At 49.4% G+C, this 26,827-nt stretch overlaps 1 protein-coding gene across 3 annotated transcripts in view; it reads left to right on the plus strand.

The window, feature by feature from the left end:
- ELP1 (elongator acetyltransferase complex subunit 1) overlaps nt 1–26,827 on the plus strand; it is a 2,667,893-nt gene that overhangs the window by 803,383 nt on the left and 1,837,683 nt on the right. For all 3 annotated transcript variants that reach the window (XM_069630608.1, XM_069630606.1, XM_069630607.1), the window contains exon 12: nt 21,976–22,146. In XM_069630608.1, coding sequence (XP_069486709.1) covers nt 21,976–22,146 — 171 coding nt within the window. The remainder of the gene's footprint in view (nt 1–21,975; nt 22,147–26,827) is intronic.

The following is a 26,827-nucleotide window of genomic DNA, read 5'->3' on the forward strand; positions in this document are numbered from 1 at the left end:
TAGCCTGCTCGGGTCCCCGTCTACCCTATGCTGTAGCCAAGGTGGCACGATTCTCTGTCCCTCCAATTCTGGCTTTTTAAGAGGGTACATTGTTGACTGTATACCTAATGTTTTACATGGCCATGGGGTTTACTAGCTCCAATGTGGTATCATGCTCTCATCTGGTAGGGGCTTTTCCTGTTCCTTTGTTTGCCTGTTGGGGGCAGACTGTCTCAGCATTTTGACGAATGGCGAGCTATTACTTTGGATGCGTGGGTTCCAGATACAATAGCCTATGGCTACTGCTTTCCCCTCCTAAAGCGGCCTCACGACAATCCACATGGGACTCTCTTTGAAGCTTCCGGATCCGCTCATTGTGCAGGAAATCTTGACCCTGCTGGAGAAAGGAGCTATAGAACTAGTGCCTGTAGCGGAGAGGAACAAGGGATGGTATTCCCCATATTTTTTTATTCCAAAGAAAGACGGGGGTCTGAGACCCATCTTGGACTTGCGTTGGTTGAACAAACTTCTCCGGAAAGACAAGTTCAAGATGGTCACTCTTTCTCAGGTTCCTCAGGCCCTTCGACTTCAAGATTGGTTGGTGTCTCTGGACCTACAGGATGCTTATTTTCATGTGCCAATTCATTCAAAGCACAGACAGTACCTGAGGTTTGCGGCTGACAGCTCGCACTTTCAGTTTCGGGTCCTGCCATTTGGTTTGACCTCCGCCCGAGGGTCTTCACCAAGCTAGTGGTGGTGGTGGTAGTGTATCTCAGGCGAAGGGGGATTCATGTCTACCCCTACCAGGACGACTGGCTGATCCGAGCGCGTTCTCCCGAGCAAGCTATGGATCATCTCAGCCTCACCTGCCGCTCCCTCCACAAGCTGGGCTTCTCCCTCAATTTCAAGAAGGAGCATCTGACACCTTCTCAACAGCTCCAGTACATCAGGGCTGTATTGGACACGTCCTTGGGAAAGTGCTCGCTTCCCAAGGTAAGGGCTCATCACATTGTACAGCCAGTGGACAAATTTCAACATGCCCAGCGTCTTCCGGCTTTCGAATTCTTAAGGTTGCTCGGCCTCATGGCATCCTGCATTCTTCTGGTGCCAGAGGTCATACTGAGACTGAGGATGAGATCCCTGCAATGGGTTCTCAAGATGCAGTGGGCCCAATTCTCAGGCAAGATGTCGGATCCCGTTCAGATTCCACTCTAGGTCTCGCAGGATCTTCTGTGGTGGGCCAGCGGAGGGAATCTGATGAAGGCAGAGCCGTTTTGGCAACCGTGGGGGGCTCATGCCGGCCATCTGACCACCAGCGGTCGTTGGTCTCCGTCGGGGTCCAAACTCCACGTCAACCTGTTGGAGCTGAGGGCCATCAGGCTGGCCCTGAAGGCTTTTCTGCCATCTGTGTGGTGGAAGAGTGTCCTGATCATGACTGACAACACAGTGGCCATGCATTACCTCAACAAGAAAGGGGGGTTAGTGTCACTCCCATTGTGCAGAGAGGCAATGCAGCTCTGGTTCTGGCCAATCCAGCAAGGAATATCACTCTCGGTAGTACATCTGGCTGGAGAGGAGAATGCGGTGGCAGACACTCTGAGCAGGCAGAGCATGATCTCTCACGAGTGGGAGTTGGCTCAGGAAGTCCTTCTGGAGATCTTCGCCCTTTGGGGAACCCCACAAATGGATCTGTTCGCGACCAGTGCCAAACGGAAGTGCGAAAGATTCTGCTCAAGGGAATTTCCTCCGAGAGGAGCCTTAGGGGACGCATTCATCGTGGATTGGTCACTCCCACTTCTGTACGCATTTCCTCCGGTCCCCGTCATTCCTCAGGTGCTAAGGAGGTTGTGGAGGTTCGGATCCCACATGATCCTCATTGCTCCGGATTGGGCCAGGAGAGCAGCATGGTACCCGGACCTTCTAGAAATGTCCATCTACCCTCTACGCCGTCTTCCCCACCGAGAGGCTCTTCTCTTGCGCGAGATGGGTGTTCGGGTTCTCCATCCAGAGGTCAAGACTCTCAACCTTCACGCTTGGTTTCTGAAAGGTTGAGATATAAGAATTGGGACCTCCTGGATGACGTGATGGTGTTGCTTTCAGCAAGGCCTCCAGCAACCAAATCCGGAAGCTTTGGGACTGGTGCAGAGGACACAATGTCTATCCTTTTCAGTGTTCCATTCCAATGGTTCTTTCTTTCTTGCTTTCTTTGGCCCACAGGGGTCTTCAAGTGGGTATAATTTAAGGTTGCCTGGCGGCGCTGTCTATTTTCAAGCGCTCGTCTGAAGAATGTTCTTATTTTAAGATTCCTTTGATTTCCCAATTTCTAAAAGGGCTCACGAATGTGTTCCCGCCGTCCCCGTTTCAGGTGCCAGTTTGGATCTGAATTTGGTCTTAAAATTCCTGATAGGTGCTCCGTTTGAACCTCTTCACTCTTGTCCTTTGAGACTGTTGTCTTTCAAGACTGTTTTCTTGGTTGCAGTTACATCTGCTCGCAGAGAGATGAAAGTGCCTGCAATTCACTCAGTCACCCTTTACTGTGTTTCACAAGGATAGGGTTGTACTGAGGGTGCGTCCATCCTTTCTACCTAAGGTAGTGTCTGAGTTTCATTTTCATTTTCTGCAGCTACTTTTCCTACACTGCCTCACTCAGCTGCTCTATTATTGGCTGGAGTCCTCCTCAAGGCAACCTATCCAGCACCGGCAGGCGTTTAGCTGGCCCGGAACTCAAAGGCACTGAAATCAAAGGCTGAGTCCTGTCATCAGCCTGTCAGCAGCCTTCCTCGCCGTTCGCCCATAAACTATGCCCGTTTTGTCCCCCCACAGCTAACGTGGTGGACCTCGCTGAAGGATTCATCCCGATTACGCCAACTTCGATTTACATCGCAGACGCGGTCGCCTGCCCCGCTACATTAAGGCACTCTCTCACCATAGGCATAGACTATTCGTTCCATTCAGTCAATACCAGATAGCATCTTTGCATTTCTTGCTATTGTGCACATTCCCTGTTTATTACCTCCAGCCTCCTGCTGCCCGCAATATTGATATACACGCACCCCCTGTCTAGTCTTCATGTGTGCCTCTTATTGCAGTTCTCAATACATAGAGTACGTGGTGTACTACCTTTGTCTATCCTTGTAACGCAACAACCACATGCGCTATTGCTTTACTCATCGATTGATTATTGTTTTGTATCTGTACTGCCCGGATGCCCGCAAAACCACGTGTGACTCGCTTGATTGCTTAACTGCTTTCCTCATGTCCTATGGTAGTGCTCAGCTTAATATTCTGTAAGCCTCTTACTGCTTTACTTTAACCTCACACATTGCAATACCCCGTGATATACTTACTAGTTCTGACACTATGCAAGGCCTATGCATTACCACCACCACTGCTTACAGCGCACTGTGCCTCGCCCTCAAGCTACTAGCTTTGTTAGGAGCTTACTCACTAAATTGCAATACCTCACCAATAGCCTTACCACTTACCTGCCCACACTCTCATCGTCTGCCTCTCTGCACACCACAGCTCCCACTCAACATGCCTTACACCTCTCATGAAAATTACCTGTGCAACTCTCCACCCATCATCCAGCACCAACACCTTATTCGGCCCTCAGCCACTGCAACACACTCTACCAATCCCTATCTCAACTCCCCTGCCCTCTGGCTCCAACACCTTGCCGCCAAACCAACGCGCAACCAACCGTGCACAGTACCCCTGAGGAATCTCAGACTCGGATCTAGACTCCAGCATGTCTCCCACCGCCCTACAAACATCAACAAGCATACCAACCTACCGCATCATGTGACAACACCCCCCCCCCAGCCATACCCTCAGTGGATTCAAATCTAGATGAGAGCACCATATCGCACGTCCCCAAAACATCTCTCAAAGCTGCTCTGATCAATGCCAGATCACTCACAGCACACACACTCGATATAGCTGACCTCATCACAACCCTCAACCTTGACCTCATGGCCATTACTGAAACATGGCTCCACGACGCATCAGGACCCTCGCTATCCCCGAATCAAACCATTACACTCCACCTTATCTACAGGCCCCCGGGCCCTTTATCCACGTTTGCTGACAACCTATCCTACATCCTTGCTGACAATACCAAGACCAAATCATCATAATAGGCGACTTCAATCTAGGCTTCCAAGACCCCAATGACGCCTCAGCCCACGACATCAACAACTTGCTCCTCAATCTGGGCTTCACACAATGGATCAACATGCCTACACATTCAAAGGGCAGGACCCTCGACTGGTTAGCCAATCTAAACTGTGACATTAATGTTGAATCGAACCAACTATGTACATGGACTGACCACCACCTAATCACCTTCAGTATCCCAGCCAAAATTCTCCATACTACGCCTGACATCGCACCCGCAACTTCCACAAGAAACAAGCGCAACATAACCTGCGCTAAACTACTCCCCCTCATCCTTCCAGCTCTCAATCAACACTCAGCCTCTTGCTCCGATCCAACAGCCCTGGTAGACACGTTTAACCAGACCATGCTGAAAACGCTAGACCTCATTGCCCCCATCAAACCAAGAAAACCTAAACCATGGGCCCACCTCAACACCTGGTTCACACCACAGTTGAGAATTCTACGCAAGGAAAAACGGATCCTTGAAGCACGTTGGAAAAGCAATCCAACAGAAACCAATAAAGCCAGCGTAGCGTTAGCCACCCTGAATTATAAAGAAGCTATACTTCAGGCCAAAAAAGATACGTACAACAAGCGCATTGAACTAGCTAAATCAAACACCAAAGAATTATTTAGAATACTAAAGGAACTGGAATCCCCTGCCACTCCCCCGGACACCTGTACCAAAGACGGCACATGTTGTACCAATATTCAAAATTCACTCCTTGGCAAAATTGCCACACTCCAAACCGAAATTAATGAAAAAAAGAACACTCTGCAAATCGGCCTGCAACCCTTAATCCCGCAGGTCAGCAATAACACCAACCGTGACTGCTCCAAACCCTTTAGCTTCTCACCTCTTTCCATCATCGAAGATGAACAGATCATCAACAACCTTAAACCCACTAATTGCTAGGGGGACCCCTGTCCTGCTGCCATTATCAAGGCGGCCTCACATCAACTAGCGCCCTTCATTACCATGCTCATAAATTCCTCATTCAGCTCTGGGACTGTACCCGACAACCTGAAGGATGCGTGGGTCATCCCACTCCTTAAAAAACACACACTGGACGCCAACATACCCACTAACTACTGACCCATAACCACGGTCCCCTTCTTGCTAAAAATTCTTGATCGTGCTGCCTACCTGCAGATTCTAGATTATTTGGAGACCAACAATCTCCTGGGACTGAGGCAATCCGGATTCCGCCCTCGCCATGGTACGGAAACCGCCCTTATAGATCTTAAAACACAGATTGAAGACCTCAAAGACAAGGGTAAACTGGCCCTTCTACTCCTCTTAGATCTATCTGCGGCTTTCGACCTAGTAAATCATCAAATCCTCTGCCATCACCTTAAAACAGCTGCCCACTTTTCGAATAAAGCAACAACCTGGATCACTTCTTTCTTAGAAAACAGATCCATGAGGGTTTTTTCTCCGTCTGCCACTTGTGATCCTTCGCCAGTCACCTGCGGGGTACCACAAGGATCATGTGTCTCTCCGACACTCTACAATGTGTTTACGAAGCCACTCTTTGATATCTTGGACTATCTGGGTGTCACCTACACCAATTATGCGGATGACACCCAGATACTCATCCCCATTACAGGCAACCACCAAACCGATACTATAGCCATCAACTCTATCTATCAAGTCATTCAAGCCTGGATGGCGCAACATGAACTCTATTTGAATGACGAAAAGACTGAGCTTCTCATCCTAGACTTGCACCAAAGACTTAGCAAACTAGACCAGGCCTTTAAATCTTTCGTCATTGATGGTAATACTATCAAGCTTGCTAAGGATACTAAAACACTTGGCATTTATATCGATTCCACCCTCTCCTTGACCAGACAAACTAACGCAGTATCATCTGCTGCAGCATATACATGCAAGCTCATTACAGCTTGTCGACCATTCCTATCACCAACCAACTGCACCACCCTAGCCCGGACACTGGTTATGACTACTGTAACGCCCTCTATCTTGGCACCAACCAATGCAACATCAATAAGTTACAAGTCATCCAAAATAACGCTATCAGAGTGGCACTCAACATCCCCAGGAACCTTCACATCACTGACACCAGACGGAGTATCCGTTGGCTCTCAGTATCCCAAAGAGTATCACTTAAAGCGCTAGCGCTAACACATAAAAGCCTTACCAACCAAGCACCTGGCTATCTGGCCAGCAGATTCACTATACATACTACCAAAAGACCACTAAGAAGTGACCAAACCAACTGCATTTCCATACCACGCTTTAATCTGCAGAGATCTGGTGGGTGTAGCTTCCCAGTCCTGGCAGCGAAACTGTGGAACTCCTTACCTAATCCTCTCAGAGCAGAACCCTGCTTCCTGGCCTTTAAGCGCAAAGCCAAAGCCTGGCTATCTGGCCAAGACCTGCCTTGACTCTGACCAACACTGACGCTAACTGTAAATAATTATCACCTGATTGCTAATATGTATATAACTTGTATAACCTGTATAATTTCCCAAGTGTCCTTGTCGATTGTACTGTAACCTGATTCTGCTCTGTATTATGTACCATGTCTGTAATCTAAGAGATGTGCCCGGATGCCCCTGGGCCTGGTGCGCTATACAGATAAATAAGATACAAAATGTAAGCCAGAAAGTATCCTGGTAAGGAAAAGGAGTGACTCTATAGGTTGGACACTAGGGGAGCTTTGAGCTTTTATATTTCTAGGATGTGCAGGGTCAGAGTGGACAACACTCTTTGTGGGGTACGCTGGACACTGATTGGGACTAGCTGTTACCACACAAAGGCCTGTTCCTGCGCCTGTTCGGAGCACTGTGGGCGTGGGCCACAGATACTGCCCCTTAGTTCTGGCAAGTGAAGGCTCCGGAACACTCGCTACCCCGTCTGCAGAACTATCCTGGCCCTCCGTTATGTGCTTTACCGACTAACGAAGCGTCACTGATGAGCCAATGCTTTCAGGATCCATATACCCACCTGGCCATGTGAGTAAACCAGCACTCTAGTATACCCAACACTCTATGCCCATTGTGCCAGTGTATTAGTGGATGGTCATCCAGCTCGCACAACACAGTCCTGACAACAGCACTGTCTTAAGTGCTATAGCGTCCCACAGAGACTCTGATCTTAGGCGTTCTAGCCATAGATCGCGGCCTACCTGGCCTTGGTTGCTAAAACGCAAAACATATCACTCAATCTTCTACACCCTTTCCTTTTTGCTGCCTCCCTCTGCACTCGCCAGTTCACTCCGGTGGCAAGTGCTGGTCTATCTATAGAGCCTAATACCTGTTTGGTTCATGAATGCTGACTGACCTCATTTGTCTGTGTTGTGCTTTATGGTCACTAGTAGACCACATTTAGACTGTGTTGTGCCCTATGGTCACTAGTAGACCACATTTAGACTGTGTTGTGCCCTATGGTCACTAGTAGACCACATTTAGACTGTGTTGTGCCCTATGGTCACCAGTAGACCACATTTAGACTGTGTTGTGCCCTATGGTCACCAGTAGACCACACTTAGACTGTGTCGTGCCCTATGGTCACCAGTAGACCACACTTAGACTATGTTGTGCCTTACGGTCACTGCTTTAGTCACTGCAGCTGCCCAACCATTATATGACATTGTACTCAGTACTAATCCTCCGCACACACTGCTCACGGCTGCACACCTCTCTCAAACCATACTGTGATGCAATGCAGATACACACAGACCACTAGAATTGTGTCGGACCCTATGGTCGCTAACAGTCCCTCTGATGCATGCATTCTAGTCAATGTCAGGAATTGTCACATCTAGGTGCCCTATGCTCCAACCTCTCAACCAGTTGTATCCAATCTAGATACCATAGTGCACAGCTGTACCCTACCGATTCTACCCGACTCTAACCAGCCACCATCTATCTTAGTCTGGCCTGCGCCCCACCATCGCCACTAGACTCCACCGATATTCTCAGACCATGATCCTCTGGCTCGCCCTAACCATGTTCCCTTTCTGCTTAATACAGGACAATGTACCTTGTAGCAATAATAGATACATAGCCCACCAGGACGGCCTGGCTAAACTAGGGTGCCCCAGACACCACCCCATCCCTTGCCCCACTCCGTTCCTACCCTCCACACCCCCTTTCCCCTCCACTTACCACCACCCTCTCACATCCACATCCCCGTCATCCATGGCCTGCCCACCAACAGCCACCACAGTCCCATTGCTAAGTCTAACCAAACCAAAACGACCACCAAACCTCCCACCCGCTTTAAGCCGCCCGGGCTAACCCCCCTCTCCCTGATTCCGAACATCACAGCCCGCAATGACAGATTAGGCTCCAGGCTCCCCACCACAAATTCTAAACCTAACTCCAGACCTTACACCAAAACTAATACAAAGCACATTGCACCAAACAAGCCCACTCCTCCCCCACTAAAAGGCGCACTACTCAACGTCAGATCCCTGGCTGCCCACCCCACTGAAATTGCAGACATCATCCTTACCAATGACCTGGACTTCTTAGCCTTAACAGAAACTTGGCTTCATGAGGCGTCCGGACCCTATTTATCGCTAGCCATCCCAGACAAATACACTATCTCCAGAGCAGACAGACCTAACGCCAGAGGTGGAGGCGTAGCGATCATTTCCAAATCCGCCCTAGGCCTTAGACCAACCGACACAGTCGCATTCACATCCTGCGAGCTACTCACAACCAAACTACAAACCTCCCCCACAGCCACGATCACCATCCACCTCATATATAGACCCCCGGGTCCCCCTGGGACCTTCGAAGAAGACATCACATCTCTCATCACTGAAATCTCCAAACCAACAGCACAAATCATGATCCTTGGAGACTTCAACCTCGGCTACCAAGACCCAAACGATGCACATGCTGCATCCCTAGCCAATGTCCTAACTAATCATGGTCTCACTCAACTCATTGTACTCCCCACCCACCAAAAAGGCAGAACCCTTGATTGGGTAGCAACCCACAATTGCAACACAACTTGCAAAGACCCCCAACCTCTGGCATGGACCGATCACCACATGATCCCCCTCGAGGTTAACACCAATCAGGTACTGCCCAATCAGCACCCCATGGCACCAGCATGCCCCACCAGGAATAAACGCAACATCACTGCTGAAGCCCTACTACCTCTGGTTTTACCGACCCTCAACGCTCTCCCAGCTAACGCTGACTTAAACCTGCTGATCGACACCTTCAATGATTCCATGGCCAGAGCAATGGACACCGTTGCCCCCTTGAAAATACGCAAAGCTAAACCCAAAGCTCATCTGAACTCGTGGTACACCCCTGAGCTCAAACTACTCAGGAAAGAGAAAGTCAAGGCTCACCACACCTGGAAGACCAACCCCACTGCGGAAAACAAATCCAACCTCACTAACTTATCCTCACTTTACAAAAACGAGATAATCAGGACCAAAAAAGATACATACAACACCAGGATCACTCAGGCAGGATCCTCCACTAAAGAATTATTCAAAATTCTGAAGGAACTAGAAAACCCTATCTCGCCCCCGGAAACCTGCCTGAAAGACAAATCCTGGTGCACCAACATCCAGAACGCCCTCAACAATAAAATTCTAGGACTCCAAACTAAAATCGAAAACAAACGGCAACAACTCTTCAACAATAATGTCACCAACCTTAGCCTACCCACACCTAACAACACTAGCGCAGGCTTTTCGTTCAAAAAAGTCACCATCCCGGAAGTTCAAAAAATCATCACCTCCCTGAAACCCTCTAACTGTAAAAGAGACAGCTGCCCGGCTCAGATCATAAAAGATGCAGCCAGAGAGCTCTCCCCCTTCATCACCAAACTCATCAACCTATCCTTCACCAATAGCTCTATCCCCAGCAACTTAAAACAATCATGGGTTCTCCCTCTCCTGAAAAAACAATCCCTCGACCCGGCCATACCCACAAACTACAGGCCCATCACCACAGTCCCCTTCCTACTGAAAATCTTGGACAGAGTCGCCTACATCCAAATTCAGGAATACCTAGAATCCAACCAACTGCTAGGAATACGTCAATCTGGCTTCAGACCTCAACACGGGACTGAAACCGCCCTTGTTGATCTCAAAAGCCAGATTGATGAAATTAAAGACAAAGGCAATGCCGCAATCTTACTCCTCCTAGACCTCTCAGCTGCCTTTGACCTGGTCAGCCATGAGGTCCTCTGTAATCACCTGGCCACCGCAGCCCACTTCTCCCCCCCTGCCATCACATGGATACAATCCTTCCTGGCAAACAGAACCATACAAGTCTTTTCCACTACAGCTGCAGCAGACCCCATCCCCATCACATGCGGGGTCCCACAAGGTTCCTGCGTATCCCCCACTTTGTACAACATATTTACAAAGCCTCTATTTGACCAACTGGACCATCTGGGTGTCACCTACACAAACTACGCAGATGACACCCAGATACTCCTCACTATCTCTGGTAATTACCAAGAAGACTCCGCCCGGATCAAAAAATATTCTCCATCATTCAGGCATGGATGGCCTCCCATGGTCTCTGCGTGAATGATGAGAAGACAGAGCTCCTAATCGTCGGCTCCCCCAAACTCTAACCAAACCTGACCCTAGCTATAACAACATCACCATCGATGGTCATTCCATTCCCATAGCCAAAAGCGTAAAAACCCTTGGCTTCTATCTAGATGCCAACACCAACCTTAGCAAACACATTAATATGACCGCCTCAGCCGCTGCCTATACCGGCAAGCTCATTAGGGCCAGCAGACCCTTCCTATCACCCAACAGCTGCCTCACCCTTGCCAGGGCCCTAATACAATCCAAACTGGATTACTGTAACAGCCTGTACCTAGGCGCTAATCAGTCCGTACTCAACAAACTGCAGGTAATACAAAATAACGCCTTGAGCGCAGCCCTCAACATTCCCAGACAAGAGCATATCTCTGCTACCAGGAAAGCCTGCAAATGGCTATCCGTACGCCAAAAAATTGATCTAAAAACTCTCTGCCTCACGTACAAAGCCCTCAATCATCTAGCACCACCTTATCTAGCTAATAAACTCACCCTGAAACCTGCCACCAGATTCACTAGATCCTCCAACACTCTTTGCCTACTAGTGCCCAGGTTCCACCTAAAAAGAGCTGGAGGGGTAAGCTTCACAGTGCTTGCCCCCCAACTCTGGAACTCCCTACCGCTGAGCATCAAAACTGTCGAATCCTTCCAGATCTTTAGGAAGCAGGTCATCAGCTGGCTGCTAAACAAAGAATAACACTACTAATTCTAGACCCGTGCGGATACTGGCTTAGACACTGTATTTATTCTGAAAATTGTATATTGTACGCACTGCATATGTTCTGTTTATTGACCACTGTATCTATATGTATATATTATAAACCTGTACGAAGTATGCAACACAAAGATACTTCTCAACCCTGTAACCAAATTCTTAAGCGCCCTTCTACCTCTGGGTTTGGAGCGCCATATAAATAAAATAAACAAAAAAAACAAACAAACAGCCCTTGTCCAGGTGGATTATCCTCACCATTACTGAATGTTACAGGTTGGCGGGCAAGGACCCTCCTGAGGGGTTGCGCGCTCACTGCACTAGGGCCGTGGCTACTTCCACAGGGGTTCAGCAGGGAGTTCCTATTAGGAATATTGGTGATACAGCGATGTGGGCTTTTATCCACTCCTTTGTCAAACATTACTCCCTGGATATGCTTCATGGTCAGGATATGGCCTTTGGTAAAGCAGTACTTTATTCTGGCATCTGATTGGGTATTCTAAATTCTTCTCCCTCCTCCATTCTCTGGTACTGCTTTGGGAGTCTGTCAAAGATGTTGAATACGTTGGAGGACACAATCCATTCGAAGAACAAGTTACTTACCAACTGGTAACGTTCTTTCGACTGGATGTTCCTCCAACGTATTCCACATCGCCCTCCCAGCCTGCCCCTCTGTTAGGCAGAAACCTGTGCAGTTCCCTTAGGGACCACTGCAAAAAGTGTAAGACTACAGGTGTTAGAAGTGAACCCAGTTGGTAGCAGTCTGCACCACCCAGATTTACCTGGTAGCTGTGGCTGAGCAGTCAGACTTCTCTCAAGAAGAGTTAGGCAGTATATAGAGTATACACAATAGGGCTAAAAATACAGTAGCACAAGCAAACACTGACCAGAGCTTTGGTATAAAAGTATATAATTATTTATTTAAAAACACACTTGTAAAAATACACTGGCACTAATATGTCAAGCAAGTTCAAACACAGTCACTAGAAATATATACACCTCCCTAATTAATTATTTGACAAGTCTAGGTTAGTACACCACTTATTTAGCTAAACAGAGGTGAGCGTGTAACCCTAGATGGCACTCCAATAATTATTTAAAAAGGGAGAGAAAAGGCAGAAATGGGAAAACACACAATACCAACACTTTTAAAGAACCACAGCAAGTCAAGAAAGGCAGGGTCTACTGTAGAGCAAAACGTTCATAGGCCAGGCCCACTCTTGGAGAGAGCAAGGCGGAATGTGCCCAAGATCACACAGTGGAAATGCACTAAAAGTCTTTGCAGGAAAGTCTAAAAGAGGTCGGATCAAGATAGAAAGGTAATGTTAACGGGTCCGAGGTCACCCCAGGATAGAGTGTCAAGGATTTACGGGACACCTTGAACGGTCTGTTGCAAGGGAGACGAGGCGGGACACAGTACCTAAAATGGTGAGAAAGCTCCAGCGGGGGCAGTTGTTCCTGGCAGTGGGTGCAAGTCGGTGCCTCGTCCAGGGGAAGAGAAGATCTCGACGTGGAGGAAAGCTGGAGGTCGTTGCAAGGCCAGGGAAGAAACCAGCCGCGGAGTTTCCCGGTTAAAAGGTACTACCCTTTTATTCGCGGTAGTGGTGAAGCGTGGCTATCCGGCCGCCGGGGTGCTTGGCACGGGCGATTCGACCATGAGACGGTCCAGGAAGGCGAAAAAGGCGAACTGGTTGGTCCCGGGAAAGTGGTGAGTTTCGTACAGCAGGACTCCACCGGTGGTGTCGTCGTCGTAGATGGCTCAGCCTCTCCCCTCTTCTGATTCTTTAGGTCCTGTGCCGACTTCTGAAGTTCCAGTCCCCAAAGCCCTGTTATTATGCAGCAAAACCCCCATTCGCCAGCCTAGCTGTCAATCAAACATGCTAAGTGGTGAGCCGGGCAGCTCACCACTGGGCCAATCACACAAGAGTGCGACTTGAGTTGCCAAGGCAACTCAGTCCAGGGTGCCTATTCCCCCCTCCCTGTCAAGCAGAGAAGTGCGTGAGAACTGAGTACCTGTTTTCTTGACTGTGGTTCTAGTTGGGACCGCCAGGCTGCATCCAGTGAATTGACGAGCATGTGACTCGGGGAACCAGCCTCTCCACCCCCCTAATGACACAGGGTGGTGAATGGACCAACTCCCAGCGTCACGGAAGACACTCTCCTGATTAACGTGACGAAGGGACAGCGCAAGCACAGGCAGGAGAGGCCACAGTCTGATGGAAGGTTACTGGATACTGGTGAAGTCCAAAAGAGTCTTTTCCAGAGGTACGTGATCCAGTGAAGAAGCGAGATAGTCCGGGATACTTCTCAGATGAATACAAGGAAAGGCCCCCAGTCCACGGGAAGACAAGCTCCAGCAGATTCACGTAGCTGGTCAGGGATGACGGATCTGCTCGAGGTACAGTAGGTCCAAAGGATGAGGCACCAGGCAGGACCAAACAGGAAGAGGGAACCAGATCGGGAGGGGAGACCACCAAGAGTAGGGATCCCTAAGGTATGTCCCAAAACAGTGAACGAGGGCCCCCAGGAAGCAAGAGGAGAAGCTGGCCCAGAAAGATCCAGGGAGAAGCCCAGGAAAGAAAGCGGGAGTCCCCAGGGAAAAGCAGGGAAAACTGGAAACCGGACCCAGGGAGGCTCAAAAACAGACAGGAGCAAGGAGGGCCCAGGCAAGTAGTAGGAGACTGGGACCAGGCAGGCAGGGAACCCACAAGGCAGGGAGAACAAAGAGCAGGTTGGTGCAAGGCAAGGCCAGGCACAGGGAAGCAGGAACCACAAGTGGCTGGAGCTAGCAACATGACCGAAGCAACCACGTTGAGACGCGCATTGCAACTGCTCGTGGCTCCTCTTATGGGCCGCCGGCACTCGCGAGGCCTGAAACGCAAGCCGTTTCGTTTCCGAGCGCCGGCGGACCCAGAATGAGGCTTGGAAGGCAAGCCCTTCCCAGAGCGGAGGCCCAATCTACGGCGCATGCGCGGAACCGAGACAGTGGTTTCCCGCGCATGCGCCTCAGCCCTCTAGCACCGGCCCCAGCACCTCTCCCCCGGCGAACGCCCAAGCGCGAAAGCGCGGGTAGATCCGCCAGGAGATGGGAGAGGGAGCGGGTGCAACGGACCCCGGTCTCCCAAAAAGTGGCGTGACACTATGCCCCCTCCCAGAAAGACCCGGAGCCCCAGGCTTCCAGGGAAATCGATCATAGAACTCGCGAACCAAACGGGGAGCATGCACATGCCGACGTGGTTCCCAAGTACGATCACAAGCCGGGTACCCCTTCCAATCAACCAAAAAATGAAGCACCCCCCTGCGGTAGCGGCCATCGCAAATCTCCTGAACCTCAAATTCAGGGACCCCTTGCACAAGGACAGAGGCTGGGCGAGGGCAGGATCGGCCATAGGGATCGGCTACATAGGGTTTCAATAGGGAAACATGGAAAACAGGGTGTATGTGCCAAGAGGGAGGTAGCTGAAGACGAAAGGCCACAGAAGACAACCGTTTGGTGATTTTGAACGGACCAAAATACCGAGGAGCTAATTTGACCGGTAAATTGCGAAGTGGCAGGTTCTTGGACGACAACCAAACCCTATCCCCAACCCGAAAGTCTGGTTCCACACTCCTCTTCCTGTCAGCCTGGGCCTTCATCCGCTCCTTGGCTTCCTTCAGGATCCTGCAAGCCAATTCCTGTTGTCGTTGAATGGTTGAGACCAGGACATCAGCAGATGGAACTGTACTAGTGGGCACAGGATGAAATGGCACCAACTTGGGATGTTGACCCGCTGAGCAGAAGAACGGACTAACTCCAATAGAAGCATGGACAGTATTGTTGTAGGATACTTCTGCAAGATCCAAGTAAGACTTCCAGTTGGACTGAGTTGCGTTAGCAAAACAACGGAGATACTCCTCCAGAGTCTGATTTGTCCTTTCGGTGAGCCCGTTGGTCTGCGGGTGATAGCCAGAGCTTAAAGCTTTACGAATTCCCAGATGACCACACACCTTGTTCCAGAAAGCAGCGAGAAATTGAGAACCACGATCCGAGATAATCTTTTCAGGAAGACCATGTAGGCGATAGATCTCATGGAAAAAAGCTGAAGCCATCTGCGTAGCTATAGGGATCCTGTGAAACGGGATGAAATGAGCATATTTAGTGAAGCTATCCACCACGACCATTATACACGTAAACCCATTAGAAGGAGGTAGATCAACCACAAAATCCGTAGCTATGGTATGCCAAGGGTATGGTGCTAATTCTGTGGGTACTAGCAGTCCCAAAGGTCGTCTTCTAGAAACCTTACATTGGGCACAGACGGGACAACTCTCAATGTATTTCTGGACGTCGGTAGCCCAACCAGGCCACCAAAACTGTTGGGATATCAGCTCTCGTGTGGCTTCCACCCCTCGATGACCTCCAAGTGGTGAATCATGAAACCCATGCAAAATGCCGTCTCGAATCGTACCCTTGGGGATGTAAAGCCTCTTCCGGCAAAACAGGAGCCCGTCATGCTCAGATACCGACATTTGCCGAAGAAGGGCCGGTTTTTCAGGATCCATCCGGGTGGCATCAGCAATTGACTGTAGATGAGGTGACAACGTCAACAGGAAATGGTGAGGGGAAATCAGCGGCTTATCCGAACTGGACGTTTCTTCCACTCTTTCCAATGATCGGGAGAGGGCATCCGCCTTCAAGTTGGAGGCTCCAGGAACATAGGTGACATGAAACACGAATGGTGAGAAAAAAAGGCCCACCTAGCCTGACGGGGCGTTCGACATTGCATGGAGCGCAGGTACTGCAGGTTACGATGATCGGTACGAACCTCTACCGAAAAACGGGCTCCAAGTAGGTGATGCCTCCATTCCTCAAATGCAGTTTTGATGGCCAACAACTCCTTTTCGATGACCGCATAATTTCTTTCACTGGGATTCAACTTGCGTGAGAAGTAGGCCACTGGATGTTCAACATATGTAACCGGATCACTTTGCAGGAGAACCGCCCCAACTGCAAAATTCGAAGCGTCTGCTTCCACGATATAAGGTAAGTCATCCTGTGGGTGACGCAGGATCGGGGCGGCCATGAAGGCCGACTTCAAGGTGTCGAATGCTTGAGACGCAAGGAAATCCCACTTGAAAATGATCTTACTGCTGGTCAACCTGGTAAGGGGCACTGAGATTTGAGAAAACCGTGGAATAAAGCGCCTATAGAAATTAGCGAATCCCAAGAAGCGTTGTAAAGATTTTATGTCATCGGGTTGTTTCCACTCCTGTATTGCTCGAACCTTCTTGGGATCCATCTCAACCCCATCCTGATTGATCACAAACCCCAGGAATTCAATACTGGACTGGTGAAAACAGCATTTCTCCTCCTTAGCGAATAAATGATTGAGAGACAGACGGCGAAGGACCTCGCGTACATGTCCTACATGTTCTTCGATGGTACTGGAAAAAATCAGGATATCGTCCAGATATACCCAAACTGATAAGCCAATAAGATCACCAAAGATGTTGTCCATGAACCGTTGAAAGATAGCTGAGGCGTTACATAAACCGAATGGCATGACTCTATACTCGAAATGCCCAAAAGGTGTCTTAAACGCCGTTTTCCATTCGTCTCCACTTTTGATGCGCACAAGATGATAGGCTCCACGTAAGTCCAGTTTGGTAAAGATCCGGGCGGTGTGTAGAGTTTCCAGGATACTGTGAATCAATGGAAGTGGGTACCGGTCTTTGATAGTTATGTCGTTTAGTTGTCGATAGTCCACACAAGGTCTCAAAGTGCCCTCTTTCTTCTTCACAAAAAACAGGGGAAACCCTGCGGGCGACTTGGACGGGACTATGTATCCTTTCTGTAGGCAATCCGACAAGTAGTCTTGAAGCACTTGTCTCTCGTCCCGTGTCAAGGCGTACAGTTTCCCATGGGGAATCACGCTGTCCGGTAACAACTCGATTGAACAATCAAACGAGCGATGTGGTGGTAGAGGTATATCGCCTGGTTCAGAAAACACTTGTCCAAAATCAACATATTGCAGTGGAACTTGAGAGGTAGAACACACACTGAGCCCTTTGCCAATTGATTCCAAAGGGGTCGAAGAAGCTCGGATCGGAGCGGACAAACCGCACTTCTGGGCACAGACTGCGGAGGAGAAGGTCAAAGTGTGCGTCCTCCAGTCAATTGCCGGATTATGATGTTGCAGCCAGGGTAACCCCAAAACCACCTTGTAGGTAGGAGACTTGATGACATCCAAAGCGAGGTCTTCAAAATGGTCGGCAATCTGAAGATGTAGACCCACTGTACATTGGCGGACGGGTCCAGAAGAAAAAGGAGTTCCGTCGATGACTTCCACGGGCAGAGCAGTGGGTCTGGGCAAGATTGGAATCCGGTTTACAAAAGCAAAAGTCTCATCAATGTAATTGCCGGAAGCCCCGGTATCCAACAGACCAGACACTTCCAGGGTTCTGTCAGGCAACTTGATCTGAATCTTCAAAGTCTGTAACACTGCGGGTTTCATGGGATAAAGTTCTGTGCAAAACGGGGAAAGGTCTGAGGAGGAAATGGGACCTGTCACTGCCTTCCCAATAAGTGACAGGTCCTCTAGTTTCCCGCTTTCTTCTTCTGGGGTCGTAAGGGGCACGTACCCAGATAATGCCCGGCAGCTCCACAATAAAGACATAACCGAAGTGTTCTTCTCCGTCTCCTCTCTTCCTCAGATAACGGACCCCTCATGGCACCCAACTGCATTGGCTCTGGCCCAGACTCGGTAGAACCAAACGATCCGGCTGGTAAACTGGTAGTTCTGGGAGAGCTTCTTTCGAGCCTACGTCTCTCGGCTTTTCGTTCTGCCAGTCTCTGATCAATTCGGAGCACCTGATCAATTAGATGTTGTAGAGACTCTGGTTCAGGAATGTGGAGTAGCTCATCCTTGTACTCCTCTCTAAGCCCACAGCAGAACAGAGTCTTTTGTGTGATTTCAGGCCATTTGGAATCAGTTGCCAATAGGCGGAAGCGACTGATGTATGTTATTAAGTCGACACTCCCCTGTTTTAAATCCATAAGTTGATTCTGCGCAGCGGAGGCCAGGTTTGGCGTCTGAAAAACCTCAAGGAATGCTTTTTCAAAGGCTGCAAAGTCATTCAGAATCGAACTGTTTGTTACTACAAACGGGGTCGCCCAGGCCAGAGCATTCCCGGTTAGATTCACCAGGATGTAGCCAATCTTGGCTTTATCGTTGTTGAAGTGTGTCGACCTGAAAAGAAAATGGATTCTACAGTGGTTACAAAATTCAGCCACTCGACGTGGATCTCCATCGAACTTGATTGGTGTTGTATGTGCCACTGATCCTTCAACCTGCGAGGTACTCATCGCCCCTTGGGTTATCATTTGGCGTAGAGTCTGATTTTCCTGGCGTAAGGCGGTCATCTCCGCCCTGAGTGCTTGTAATTCGTTCCGCATCTCTTGCGAATCCTCCATCTCTGGGTCTGAAGGCTGGCGTCTCAATCTGTCAAGCAGAGAAGTGCGTGAGAACCGAGTACCTGTTTTCTTGACTGTGGTTCTAGTTGGGATCGCCAGGCTGCATCCAGTGAATTGACGAGCATGTGACTCGGGAAACCAGCCTCTCCACCACCCTAATGACACAGGGTGGTGAATGGACCAACTCCCAGCGTCACGGAAGACACTCTCCTGATTAACGTGACGAAGGGACTGTGCAAGCACAGGCAGGAGAGGCCACAGTCTGATGGAAGGTTACTGGATACTGGTGAAGTCCAAAAGAGTCTTTTCCAGAGGTACGTGATCCAGTGAAGAAGCGAGATAGTCCGGGATACGTCTCAGATGAATACAAGGAAAGGCCTCCAGTCCACGGGAAGACAAGCTCCAGCAGATTCACGTAGCTGGTCAGGGATGACGGATCTGCTCGAGGTACAGTAGGTCCAAAGGATGAGGCACCAGGAAGGACCAAACAGGAAGAGGGAACCAGATCGGGAGGGGAGACCACCAAGAGTAGGGATCCCTAAGGTATGTCCCAAAACAGTGAACGAGGGCCCCCCTGGAAGCAAGAGGAGAAGCTGGCCCAGGGAGAAGCCCAGGAAAGAAAGCGGGAGTCCCCAGGGAAAAGCAGGGAAAACTGGAAACCGGACCCAGGGAGGCTCAAAAACAGACAGGAGCAAGGAGGGCCCAGGCAGGTAGTAGGAGACTGGGACCAGGCAGGCAGGGAACCCACAAGGCAGGGAGAACAAAGAGCAGGTTGGTGCAAGGCAAGGCCAGGCACAGGGAAGCAGGAACCACAAATGGCTGGAGCGAGCGACACGACCGAAGCAACCGCGTTGAGACGCGAATTGCAACTGCTCGCGGCTCCTCTTATGGGCCGCCGGCACTCGCGAAGCCTGAAACGCAAGCCGTTTCGTTTCCGAGCGCCGGCGGACCCAGAATGAGGCTTGGAAGGCAAGCCCTTCCAGAGCGGAGCCCAATCTACGGCGCATGCGCAGAACCGAGACAGTGGTTTCCCGCGCATGCGCCGCAGCCCTCTAGCACCGGCCCCAGCACCTCTCCCCCCGGCGAACGCCCAAGCGCGAAAGCGCGGGTAGATCCGCCAGGAGATGGGAGAGGGAGCGGGTGCAACGGACCCCGGTCTCCCAAAAAGTGGCGTGACACTCCCACACATCCTGTAGACCCAGACAGAGTGGCACCACTTTTGGAAGCTTCTGTGCAGAAGCCCGCCAAAAGTGGAACAAAGGGCTCGACTTGGGTTGGAGTTACAGAGGCGAACACAAAAGCCATTTTAAAACCGAGTCCTGGCAAAAAGACCCAACCGGGGAATTAAATATTAAATAAATAAACCAGTGGTATCTTTAACATTGCACCAAAAAAGTGGTGCGTTTAAAATGAACGGGAAAATCCCATAGGAAATATTCTGGTGGGATATTTTGCGTGGTAACCACTGCCACCAGCCAGAAACTCGACAAGGGGGGACTGGACATTGCCCCCTTGAAAAACAGACCCAGGGGCAATCGAATTACCCCTACCAGTACTTCCACAATATGATGGTTTGTACTGGTTTTGTTCTCAATTTAAGACTAGTAAAGTCAATGGTGACTTTACATGCCCTGGGAGACAGTAGTCAGTCCCAGGGTATGGAGTCTATGTTTGGGAGTCACTATGACACCCCTGTGTTACTGCTCTGAGGGTGCTGTGTAACACACTTACCAAAAACACATGAAGCCCTATGGAGTAAAAGACCCCATAGCCCATAAAACACATTACAAAGTCAAAGGACATTCTCAAATCATGCCTAAGAGTGGGAGAAAAAGGGTCTCACTCTTAGCAGGAGAAAAAATGAAACCCCAAAAATCCAGCAAAGCTGCTGGGGGACTCACTAGGTTTGGGAAATTAGCCTATACAGAGAATTCTCCCTAACACTCCCATGAGCCTTGAGTAGAAGATCCAAGCAATAATAGGGATGGTCCTGGGCTCCAAAGAAGGCGCGCAAGTGACCCTGGACAGAGTGCACAGTGCTGGGTGGTGGTGGGGGGGGGGGGGATCAGGGATCAGGAGAGCATGGGGCTGCGCTCGGTCATGGCACGACTGCACTACTACAGTGACAAGGCGAGAATCCTTCAGAAGGTGTGACGTATGGGGGACATTGAGTATGGAGACACCAGGGTGGCCATCTTTCAAGACCTGTTGGCCCACACACTATTGAGACGCAAGAGATGCGGGCCACTTACCAGATGGCTCTAAGAGGAGGGAGCAAAATACAGATGGGGTTACCCGTTTGTGTTGGTGTTTGAGTGGGAGGGGGAGAGATGCCACCTGGTCACGGAGCAGGAGATCAAGAGTGTTAAGAAAGAGCTGGTGTCAATTACAATTGAATTGAATGAAGAGACCGATCCTGACTCAGGATCTTTTCCCAGTCGAGTGCTTGGTCTAAGGAAGACACTCTAAGAAACACCCCTTAATGGTTCACATCCTCGGACCTCTACCTTACCTATTACAATTTGTGGGTGGGGAGTGGGAGGATTTACCTGCAGCATGATGCTGGAGATAAATACCCCAATCCTGAGCCAAACTCGTAGTATGGCAGAGCAGGAAAAGTGGCGGTAATCCCATTCCCACCACTTTCTTCCCACACCGCCATACTCCTAATGAGGCCCACGTGTTTGACTATGTCAGTGAATTAGTGACTGCTGCCCGAGAACCGGATTGGGGTTGTGGGACACTGCCAGCTATTAGTGGGACGCTGCCCTGAAAACCTATCTGAGCCAAATGAGATTAGAAGTGACTAACCAGAAGCAACCAGTGAATAAGTTTATAATTTGTGTTTTTAAACTGTAACATTGAGCATGCATATTTTATACAAATGCAAAATCAAGAGCATTACATTCATAATGCACAGTTGGTGGGACATACTTCAGCATGGCTATCGTAGAGTAGTAGACCTTTTAAGTGTAGCTATGATTTGTGATCTACTGCGTAAACCGGCTGTCTTTGTGGATGTCACATTTGCATTTCTCCTCTAACTTCTTGGCTGCTCATCCAGTTGATTTCTCTTACTTTTTTCTTGCTCTCTTTCACTCTTGAAGACAAAGTTTTGGTGACAGCCTTTCAGAGGTCCGTTGTTCCTCCTCCAATGTGCACCTTCCAAGTCAAACTCCCACATGCCGTGAACCAGATCACGTTCCATCCTGAGCCCAAAAAGAGTGGTGATTTTGCCCTTCTTGATGCGTTCAACAGAGTTTCTATTTACAGATTTGGTAAGTGTTTTATTTGAACATGTGTTTGAAAGTTGGAACAAAAATACTCATCCTTGCATGCTTTCCAATTGGTTTGAGCAGTTGAAAGAAATCAATGCATGTCAAATATTGGAAAACAATGTTCTGCTTTTATCTTATTTAAACCTAGACTTTTTGTCCACTCCTCATTTCTCAAGATGGACATGTTTGCTGAACATAATTTGGTACAGTGTCATTTAATCGTCTGTTAGCGTCCAGCAGAAGGACTCTGACACAAAGGTGGCATGTTTGGGACTATAGACTTTTATTAGTAAATAAAGCAAGAGAAGACCTATCTTTCCCCATTCCTAAGAGGGGTTTCCCTGTCTCAACTAAAGGTCTAAGGCGACTGTCATGTCGTCTGTTAAAGTAAAAGTGTCCACCCTCCTGTGTCAAGAAAACCCTACTTCGGGCCCTTACGCTATAAACTAAGGAATAAAGCAACACTGCTGTTCTGGGTTTTGGTCAAAGTTCCACGCAATGTTTTCTTGGTGATCCAGGAGAATGCCTCCCTTCTCCTTGCGTTCAGTTTCAGATAACCTGGCGGAATGACTCCCTTCCCCAGGTAATAAAGTTCCAAAATAATAGTTACTTCATAAGCCATGAGAATGCCTCCCTTACCCTGGTGTTCAGTCTCAGTCTCAAATTAGCCTGGGAGAATGACTCCCTTCCCCAGGCTTATTGAACCTTCCTCCCTGTCCGCGTTACCAGGAGAATGACTCCCTTCTCCTGGAAGTTATGACACAATTTCTTACAACCAGGAGCAATGACTCCCTTTCCACTGGTCTTCTCCTCATTAGGTTTCACACTTATGTGAGACACCTGGAGGTGTCTCACTTACTAGTCTCAGGGGATCTGTCATCCAGGTGGCCGCTATTGGATCCAGTTCCTGGGGGTGGACCAGTGAGGGAGGATCACCTGGATGAGGGGTCCTCAGGGAGTGAAAGCAGGACACCAATGGGTGAGATGCGGTATCACCCTTCTTCTAACACCTTTTCCCCAGCTTGCCACGTAAGTTACTCAGGCACTCTACCTCCCTCTCCCCCTTTTCTGACACAAACACTTTCTTACACCATGAAAGACAACGGACTAACACTAAAGCCGTTTACCTAACATGTTCCAACACAAGGGTCAAGCAGAGTCAGGCAATTCACCAGAACCACACACACCTGACCGCCCTTTCCCTTCCCCACAGGGATAAAAGGTGCAGCACGAGAGCACACTACGAACAAGGCAGACGGCACGACGAAACAGCTATCCAAGCACAGCAGTTCAAGAGGAAGAGAAAGGCAGCGAGTACCTAAAGGCCGGCAAGCGGAGAAGCGACCTTGCCCTTTCCGACCCAGACCTGCGAGGCCTCCGTGGAAGGAATCATAAGACCGCAAACAATAGCCAGCGTATGCTGCAGCAGATGTCAACGGTACACAGAGCACGCCCACACTGATAAACAAAACAGGGAGAGACGCTTGCTACCGTGGTACCGGCCGTGACCCCAGAGACCAGAAAAGCCAAGTGGTTCATCACAGCCGGTGAGTCGAGGGGAGAACCGATAAGAAACTGAACTGTGTTGAACGAAAGTTGCAAATGGCAAATTAAGGAAAGTTTGCAGCTGGTTTTCCCATAATGTTTACAGTTCTTTAGAGGGGTCTGGCATCATGTGGGTGCTCATTTGAGAGACTCTGGTTGATCCCACGTCTGTTGAAACTACTGTTACCAGAGGGCCCTAGGAGAGCCGGAAGGAAAAGGTAAAAGTGGTCATACAGGGGTCTAGCAAAACCCCCTGTACAGTTGAAATTCTTTCACCTGCACGTAATTGGGAAGCTAAGGGAGATGAATCTGCACAGTGAGAAAAGAGAACGAACTGTGAGACTGGCAAGAGTTGGCAAGAGTGAACCCGACAGAGGGATGTCCGCAGTGAACTGTTTAAAAAGACATTAAGACTTGTGGTAATTGTTTTGAATATCACAGCCATAGTGTACCTGACAGAGGGAGGCTAACATTCAAGAAGGGTCTGAGCCCGGAAGAGGGGGATCCAAGGGTGAAAAGCCGCCACCCAAAGATTTTTTAATGCGAAAGGAGAAAGTGTATAAATGAGAGCCGTAGCAAACCCAACAGAGGAAGGCTGCTATTCGAAAGGGATATGAACCCGCAAGAGGCGGATCCATGGGTGAGAATTTTGAGAAAAAGCTGTAGTGAACCCGAAAAAAAAGGGAGGCAAACATTTGAGAAGGGTCTGAGCCCAGAAGAAGGGGATGCAGGGGTGAAATCATTGCGGCGCTCTCTGCGCTTGCCATCAGTGCCTTTTAACATTACCCAGCTACCTGACTGCTCCTCATTGTCCCGACCATCAGCGCTGGCTCTCCGTAACGTACATCCATTACAGCATTCTGCGCACCGATTCCTGGCTCCTCCTCGCTCGTTCCGACAGCGTTGGGGGTTGCCATGGAAACGATGGCGGCCAATACACAAACGTTCCACTTGGCACAACGCGTGACGTACTGCTGCACTCTGCGTGTCAGGTGACCGTTTTAAAAGCACCACCTGACGCCAGGAACTTTGCTTCTGAATTTCGTTTTTCATCAAGCAACCACTTACTGCATTGTTTTTCGGATTTTCTTGGTTTTGACCCATTCCTGCCATTTGGATTTCACTTGCTAATCTCTTGTCATGCTGCCACGTTGATATGTTGCCTCGACCTCGGAACACTTCTTGGAACTGCCTGCCTGACGTTTTGTATCCTGGTTTGTTTGGAACGTTGCTGGACTCGGAACGCCGTCTTGGAATTGCCTTGTCATACATTTTGTTCTGATGTTGTTTGGAATTCTTTCACCTTGCCTTGCCGCATTTGGAAGTCTCACGCTTCAGGAAATTAACCACGTCCTACCTTCCTTTTTCCCTCCTCAGATTTCATAGTGATTGAACATTTTATGGATCTCCAACGTGCCTGAACTAGTGACTGCAATTGCACATCCAGGCGTCCTCGTGCCGGCGGTGTTAGGTGGACTTTGGACCTCATTGTGATTCCTTCACTACGTTGTCTTCTGTGGGGGAACTTTGTCTCTTCACCTCGGATCCCGCATTCACCATCTATCGGAACTTCTTGGGTAAGACCGTTAGGAATTTTGATTGTCTTGTCCTACTTACCACTACATTCTCCTACATTTATAGTATATTTGTCTACAGGACCATGCCCCGCTTATTGTTGAGTCCTTAGACCGATTCAAAGACACGCACACACGTGAGTTACATTGTCTCTAGTTTTGATTCATGTCTCAGTGTGACCTGTGTGATTTCTGACACTGTGTCTTTCCTTGCAGCCAGCTGTCTAACCGGGGCGATTACACTATCTTTCAGGCAATCCTCCTCCCAAACAGTCCATTTGTACTTTATGGAGTTGTACTGTGGGGAGGAATTCCTTAGCTAGACGATATGGTCAAGTGCCCACCGGCTGACATCTAGGGGTCCCCCAGTGGATCCTGACACCAGGGGAGGGATCTCCAGGGCAAACACATGCGATCGACACCCTCTTCCCCCCATATTAGTAGGGAAAAAGCACAGAGAACGCGCAGTCAAGGCAGGCCTGAAGGGAGAACAAAGGCCCATACACAGCTACAAACAAGGCACCGTGCAGAAGAACCACAGGGCCATTCCAGGCCCAGGGAGAGAACGAAGGGGGTGGCGGGGGTGGGTGAAGAAGGAGACAAGGCTAAAACCAATAAGAGGAGCGGGAACCCCAGGGGTTGGGATGGGGCAGGGAACTGCAAGAAAAGGGAAAAGATCTAGTGGAGGTCATCAAAAGTGCAGAGGTCGGAGATCCACTACTTACACAACCGCAAGAGGCAAGGTTAAGAACAGGCCTGCTCCGCAACGAAAACCAACAGCCACATGTCAAAGACAAAAGGGAAAGCAGCCGCGGTCTACCCCACAAACAAAACAGACGGCGAGCATCAATCAAACGTTGGGCGGGGACTCAACAATGACCTCGAGTGGAGGTAGCAAGAAGCAAACCTCACGAATCAAGAAGCAGGGGGAGAGAGAGCGATGGCCATGACCAAGAAAGACGTGAAGAGCTGGCTCAAAGAATTCCAGGAACAGTTCATGGTCTCCTTCCTAACACAAAAGACTTTGAAAATGGAAAAGAGACAATCAGTACAGGAAATAAGGGTGGACATCGCAAAACTAGAGGAAAAACCGATACACTGGAAAGGACTGTCCAGAACAGGGAGGAAGGCACGCAAAAAGTAGACGAGGCCCTAGAACATCTGGCGTACCTAATGCACAACATCGAGATATAAAGTGAGGACCTGGAAAATTGCTGGAGAAGGTCCAATATAAGAACTTATCTTCTACCAGTTCTGACAAATTTTTAAGACCTCAAAGTAACCACTCAGCAACTATTCTCAGAAATCTTAGCTGATGAAGTGGAAGAAGGGGTCCAGATAGACCGGGTGCTTTGAGTAGGCCCACGAAAAACATGGAGGCCAGGGACACAACCGAGGGATGTTCTGGCAGCAATCACATCTTATGGGCAGAAGGAACAGATCCTGCAGAAAGCGAGACTAGCTGGCCAAATCAAAATAAACGTAGAAGAGGTACAACTCCATCAGTAGAATCAAAGTCCTGGACACGGAAGAGAATAGAGGGGATGGAAAGTAAATGGTGT

This window comes from Ambystoma mexicanum, chromosome 6q (assembly GCF_040938575.1).
Source record: "Ambystoma mexicanum isolate Mex_15411 chromosome 6q, UKY_AmexF1_1, whole genome shotgun sequence".
In the NCBI taxonomy this organism is placed as follows: domain Eukaryota; kingdom Metazoa; phylum Chordata; class Amphibia; order Caudata; family Ambystomatidae; genus Ambystoma; species Ambystoma mexicanum.